Below are 6,823 nucleotides of genomic sequence, written 5' to 3' on the forward strand. Positions count from 1 at the left end.
CACTCTCTCGACTAATGGGTCAGAGGCTAATGAAGGGGGGGTGGTCTAAGAATCAGCTGTAAGGCGACATCCAAAGAAATGAGGCCATGTCCTATTCATTTTTCTACCTCTAGACCTTCGCACATGACTGCTCACAGCAGGCACTAACCATTGACTTACCTGGTGAATGATTGCCTTGAGTTGCGAGATGGTTTTCTTAACCCACATCGTCACTACCCCTCCTCCTCCCCAAATCCAGTCTCTGCTGATGTTCAATAAGTGTATGTTGAAAAAAAAGAAGATGGAAGGGATCAACAGTTCAGAGGACTGAAGCAGGGACAAAAGACCCTGGTGTTGGTTTGCAAACTGGCCCTGTATACGGAAGGCAAGGAAAGACCAAAGAAAGAGGCAGACCACTCCAGATTAGTAGGTGGCAGGTTTAATAAACACGGGAACTTACATGGAAGGCTTGTCTTGGTGGCTGAAAGATGAATAGATCTTCATATCCACCCACCAGAATCTTAAAGTTTGTATAGAGACCTTATCTGCAGTCAGCCACCTATACTGTCCAGATGGTCTCACAGCGCCTTACTCTCTTAAGGCTGCATCCTTGGAATAGCTCCCATTATGGGAATAGTGGGGTGGAAGGTATTGGGTTGTCGGAAAAGTCATGACATATTTGATCTATGTTTATCATTGCAAAACTGCATCATGACTTTTCCGACAACCCAATACATTCCGAGACAGGGCAGGGTGAAGAGCCTGAGCCCAGCTTGCGGGTCAACCAGTGGTCAAGTCCTCTTCATTACCTCTTCCAGTACCCGTCTTGCCATAAACTCAAGGAAAAAGGAAGTGGTGTTGAAACCAGAGACCAAACGAGTCTGGGGCTTGTGCTACCTGAGCCTCTTAGCCGGTAGACTGACACAGGAGTTGGGCTATAGAATAAGTGTTCATTATTAGGGCATTGGTGGCCTGCAAAGGGAGCGGGTTAGCACCTCCAAAATCTGCTCTAACATTCTCAGACCAACTTGGGTAGTTGTTTTTTTAAGATTTTTTTATTGGAGACTTGGGGGAAGGGAACAGCGCTGGGGAATCGGGGGAAAGGGAACAGACAAGTTGCTGTCCTTTTGTTCTTCAGTCTAGTTGTGGAGGACATCATTTCACTGGCCCATGTTGGTATTATTGCGATCTTCCTGGATGAGGCAGATCGGTCGCCGGCCTCTGGATGGCCGCTCACAGTGGCTCTTGGTAGCTCACACCGGCTGCCGGCCACTCACGCTGGCTGCCAGCCGCTCACAGTAGCTTATGGCAGCCCACTGCAGCAGGGGATGCAGCTCACGCTGTCACCAGTGACTCATGGCAGCCCAGCTCCAGGTAGAGCTGCTGTTTACCATCTTAGCTGTAGAGGCCAGTGTCACTGGCCCTCATGTGGGATCTGAACCAGGGCCCTGCTGCTCAGAGCTGGAGTCCCAAGCCAGCTCTTAACCAACGCGCCACTCGGCCGGCCCTTGAGTATCTTTTTAAATTGTAGCTTATTCTTCATTGTCTTTAAATGAAAGACTAAAGCAAGAAAAGTAATCAGTATTAGTGATTATTACTGAAAATAATTCTGTTCTATAGAGGAGGGGAGATGTTAAAAATGATCAGCTGATGATGTCAAATATGCTAGAGTCGCCACTTCTTCAGGAGGTCATGACAGCTGTATTACCAGCACCCAGTAGGGCATAGTAGCACATAGTAGGGCTATCAGATATGCATTGAATGAAATATTATGAATAAAGTGTCCCACATAATCAAAACATACTGGCTTTAGAATCAAATAGAGCTGAATTTCAATCTGCTCCTTCCAGTGTATTCCTCAGGGAACTTACTTCCTCCATTTTCACAACTGTAGAGTGGACATAATAAGAGTACATTCTTCAAAAGGTGCTGCTGTAGGGATGACCGGTTAGCTCAGTTGGTTAGAGCATGGTGCTGATGACACCAAGGTTGCTGGTTGGATCCCTGCATTGGCCACTGTGAGCTGTGCCCTTCTTAAAAGAGTCAACTATGAGGGCCGGCCGAGTGGCTCAGTTGGTTAAGAGCTTGCTCAAGAGTTTGAGCTCTGAGCAACAGTGGTTCGAGTCCAGCCCAAGCTGAGCTGCCGCTGAGCTGCCAACAAGTGGCAGGATGGCTCAGCTAAAAAAAAAAAAACAAAAAAAACAAGAGTCAACTATGCCATTGTAGCATGAAAGAAAAAAAAATTTTTTTTAAAGCAAAACAAAAGTGCTGCTGTAAGCACTAATGGGACAATCTAGAACAGGATCTATACATAACAAATAAGTAGTCCATAGTGTATAAAAGAAGTTTACCCAATGACATTTATTGAGCTTATTGCGCAGCACATAATGATCATTTCCTGGATGTAGTGCGTGTTGGAACACCTCAACCTCTGTACAACCTGTACTTCGTTTTAATGCTTATAAAATATTACCTCACAAACATGTTTTTGCACTTTTGTGGGATAACTTCCTTGTCAGTGTTAAATGATGGCTCTAGTTTTGAAAAATACAAAAAGGAACTTTGGGGGATAAAAATGCACAAATTGTATTTCTGATTTTTCTTTATTTGTAATCATTAAAATAGACCTCCAAGTCTCCTTTTTTCCCTTTAATTATTATGCTACCTTATCTCAGAAGGACAAAATCAGAAGTACCCTTTTCAAAACCAGTTTTTAGTAAAAGAAAACTTAAAAGGCAAAGAAAAGTTTAAAAAAGGAAGTTTCTCCTGAGGGAGGAGCTTTAATTCCCCCAAGGTCACACCAGCCAGCAACCTTAATCTCATAGAGCTACAAAGTCAGCAAACATCAGATATTATAAAACCCAGACCTTTTGTGCATGATCCCAAGCTGTCCAATTGTGCAGGAAAAGTCAAGTTTGCCCAGGATTTGCTGGCTTTCAATTCATTGGAACCTGTTGGGAGAGGTGCCAGGCCTCCTTGGTCACACAGTAAGGAAAGTTGGGTGGGGGAAATGTTGGGGAAAAGAGACCGCTGGAAAGCAAGCCTCAGCCAGGGGTATCTGATGGATGCGAAGGCTGCCTCCCTTCCCCTCGCTCAGCCACATCCTCTGTACAACGTATGCTTCACTTTAATGTTCATAAAACATCATCGCATTAACACGTTTTTACATTTTCGTGACATGACTTCCTTGTCGGTGCCAAATGATGATTCTAGTTTTGAGAAATACAGAGAAAAGAAACTTTGGGGGATAATAAAAAGGCACAAAGTGGATTTCCGATCCTTCTTCGTAGTTTATAAACATTAAGGGAGACCTCCAAATCTCCTTTCCCCCGTTAATTATTATGCTACTCCTTAGGGGCTCTTAACAGACGCTCACTCCTTCAGGCTGTGCTTGTGGACCTGAAAATCGACTCCCCCAAATCCCTGACTGTTCGGGTGTTTTCTAAAGCTGCGGAAGGGACGCAGCCTCAGCTCCCCCACCGTCCAGAGCCCGGGATCCCCACGAGGGGGAAACACGTCCCCGAGGCGCAGGAAAGAGGCCGGTGCCCCGGGTTAGAGCTTCGGAGTTCCAAGCTGCGAGACCCGAACCCTGCGCTCCGAAAGCTTCTTCCCACCTTCGCGGTCACGAGAAACAATCTCCACATCGAACTTTCCAACTGGAAAACCAGTGTTCCCTGGGGGCGCAGCAACAGCGAGCGTCCCCATGCGCTGCCAACACCTACATGGGGTACAGGTTGGACTTAATTTAAAGACCCATGCCGCCTCCCTGGGCCGGCCCTGGCGTTCGGGGCCCCCGCACCTGGCTGCTCTCCGACGGTGCGCCAGGTTGGCCAGGTTTGACTTCCCACTTTTCTCTGCTACCGCGGCACTCACCCGCACAAAGCCATTCTGAATCCTGCAGCCTCAGACCGACGGAGCTGGTCGAGACGAGCTGGGCAGCCACCCCGTCAACTGCCCCGCCCTGGCACCAACTCTGGCAAATCTTCTGGGAGCCGAGCAGGTGGAGGAGGACGCGAGAGCTTAGGTCGGTCCCCAAGTCTCACGTCACCACCAACCCCCGCCCACCTGCTGGATCTTTCGGTGCGCCCAGCTTTGCGCAGTCCGTCCAAGCATCTAATGTTGTCGTTTGGGGACTACTGAACCTCATGGCGAACAGACCAGCAGTTAGCACCCGCCCTAGAGAGCTGGAGATGTTGACAATAATGACCATAGGCCCCGCTTATGATACTAGGTACCGGCTCGGCTCTAAAGGCTTTACTTACGTTGTGCCATTTATTCGTCACAACAGCCCTAAGAGGTGACTACCGTTATTAGCCACACTTTTAGGACAGAGAAACTGAGGCTGGAAAGTGGAGGAGGTGGGATTCCAACCGCGTCTGGATGACTCAGAAGCCTTCGGTAAGTCCAGCATTTTCTGCCCCTCGGACGCGGAACCCTCATGCCGGACAGTCAACACCGCGTCGGTACTCCGAGTTGATAGAAGGGGCTTCTCTGCGAAGTACCTCGTGGATTCACCGGTTTACCCAAACCTCCGAATGGTCAGGGGAGAGGCTGGACAGGAGGACGGTCGCGTGCCCCCTGTTGGACCAGGAGCGCGTGACGACACCCGCGCTTCCCTTCTCCCTCCGGGGTTACCCTCCCCTGGGCTGCCGGAGCCAGTTTTCGCACCACTCTTTGAAGCCGGTGCTCAACCTGCCCGAGGGCTGCAATCCGGTACCCGCGCAGCTCTCGAGACCTCCTGGCCTCCACCTGGGACTTCTTCTCCTTCTCCACAGTTGGTAATAGGACTTCTCTCTCCACCTTAAAGATCAACAAAATCCCTGCGCCCACCTCTGGTCTCCCTATTACCAGGACCTCTCTCTTTCCTGCAAGGCTAAGCTTTGCCAGCCAGCCTCACAGCTTCGCCGGCCCCTCACACTTGGGTTCGCCAATCCAGCCTTTGCCCCTCCTCCACTTTTCACTTCACCTCATACTCCACCGGAATTGCTCTGGCAAAAGACGCTGGGAGGAAAACCCAAGTGAGTTGAATCCCTCTAAGAAACCCGCGCGGCCGCTTAATGCCTTTGTGCCTGGAAGAGTCCAATGAATTTCTGATGAAATTAGCATTTGTAGGACCCTTTTCTTAAGCCAGGCGCAGGAGGCTTTCTGTGGCTCATCTCAGGTTGTGTATTGTATTTTACTATGACCTAGCCTAACAAACATAGTATTTTCTTAAGGTAGGCAAAATAGTGGCATACGAAGTGACCAGTGTTTCTATGTGTATACAGTATGTACCTAATTATACTCTACTGTGTCCCAAAAAGGATTTAAGACAGCGATACGTGAAATACAAGGTCGTGTAAATAAAAGAGAAAAATGAATCAAATCAAGTAAGCCTGGAAAGAGTAGAAAGAAATGCCAGAGTGATCTACAACTTTGGGGCAGGTGAGTCCCCAATGCAGCAGCTCGGAGCCTCTGTGCAGCCAGTAGAAAAGAGAAGCCCCGCTGGAGGAGAGCTCTGAAATAGCAGTTGCAGATAACTATTTTCTAGAAACAGCTCTAAGAAGAATGTTATGCTTTCCTGGACAACACTAATCAGCAAAGCATTGTACTTACCATGTCCATGTAGTAAAACGACCTCATTCTTACAAAGGGTTTTCACATACATTATCTGCCTTTATTCAACCTCCCTGATAACTCTGTGAGCTGCTTCACAAATGTGAAGACCCAGCTTACGAGAGATTGCATGACTTGTTCAAACTTTTGTGGCCAGCAACAGAGATAGTACTTTCACCCAGGAGTTGTGTCTTTAAGGCCAGTCAGTGCTGAGGCTCCACTGGACATCCCAGCCTCACCAGCTCCATCAAAATGGGAAAACTTCTTGTGACTTTCAAGTGGGGATGGGCTTAATTCAACCATAACTTCTGCCTCATAAAAGTGTTGTGACCTGTGATTTCAGTTCCAGGGTGAATTCTCTGATTGTGAGTGTCTCTGCCTGCTCTGAGGGTGATTGGCAGGAAGGGAATGTGAGGTAAGTGGGGATGTGTTTGGTTTTTTTCAGCTTGCTCAGCCAGGAGCTCGAACACCAGTTCTGCATGGCAAAGCCATGCTATAGTCCTTGGGTATCAAGACCCAGAGCCAAGCAGGCAGTTGTTGGCTGCTGCCATGAGAGATAGAGAAAAAATGGCCCCTCAAGACTACCTGGAGCCCTGAGAGTGGCCAGGCCTGTGCACATCACAGTCCAGGTGCTGTCTGACGTCAGCCCCAAGGGTAGCCTCTCCCACTGGGTGACCTCAAGCTTTTTCACTGTGGCTGGCTACTATTTTACCACCATGACAAGACCTCTACTTCTCCCTGGCTGCAGACACATTTCTGGCTGTCGTTTTGACAGATCGGCCAGTTCTTACATAATTTGAATCTCTTCTGTGCTTGGTCATTCCAGCCACTCCCAGCTCGCACTGGTGTCACTGAGCCAAAGGCCAAGCTCTTTGACAATCGGCTCTTGTCTACTTGTCCCTTGTAGGAGAAGCTTCGAATGGCCCACAGGGAATTCAACCGCATATCCTGGTCCAACTAAAACAGTGCTCTCAGCCAACAGGATGGGCGCTCAGGGAAGAAAGAAGTCAAATGATTTCTGACATCCTACCAAAGTGTTGGTACCTGATAGCCACTTCTGAGCTCCAAATGTCACGTCCAGCGTGGCAAGGGCAAATGGGACACGAGAGGGGCGGCGCAGATTGAATAAGTACAAGAGACAGAAGTAAGATTTAAGAGCGAGACCAAGGGACTCAGCCTTCAGAGATAGACTGAGCCACTGAATCAGGTCAACGCATGGTTTTATTGATTCTTTTCAAGAAAGTAAACT

The 6,823-nt window shown here is 48.4% G+C and overlaps 1 protein-coding gene and 1 long non-coding RNA gene across 5 annotated transcripts in view; one reads left to right on the forward strand and one right to left on the reverse strand.

The window, feature by feature from the left end:
• The window catches only part of B4GALNT2 (beta-1,4-N-acetyl-galactosaminyltransferase 2 (SID blood group)), a 35,775-nt gene extending 31,540 nt beyond the window's left edge, over positions 1-4,235 (reverse strand). For 2 of the 4 annotated variants that reach the window (XM_019638455.1, XM_019638452.1), the window contains exon 1: positions 3,853-4,235. In XM_019638455.1, the coding sequence (XP_019494000.1) occupies positions 3,853-3,866 (14 nt within the window). In that variant the 5' untranslated portion in view covers positions 3,867-4,235. Of the gene's footprint in view, positions 1-3,778 lie in introns of all 4 variants that reach the window. The other 2 variants (XM_019638456.1, XM_019638454.1) reach the window with 2 other exon arrangements.
• Positions 4,236-4,244: 9 nt separating this feature from the next.
• LOC109380658 (uncharacterized) lies at positions 4,245-6,817 on the forward strand. Its single transcript, XR_002123543.1, has 3 exons — positions 4,245-4,997; positions 5,918-5,989; positions 6,482-6,817. It is a non-coding gene; the product is annotated as an uncharacterized LOC109380658 (long non-coding RNA).
• Positions 6,818-6,823: the final 6 nt, after the last annotated feature.

This window comes from Hipposideros armiger, unplaced genomic scaffold (assembly GCF_001890085.2).
Source record: "Hipposideros armiger isolate ML-2016 unplaced genomic scaffold, ASM189008v1 scaffold_40, whole genome shotgun sequence".
Lineage (NCBI taxonomy): Eukaryota > Metazoa > Chordata > Mammalia > Chiroptera > Hipposideridae > Hipposideros > Hipposideros armiger.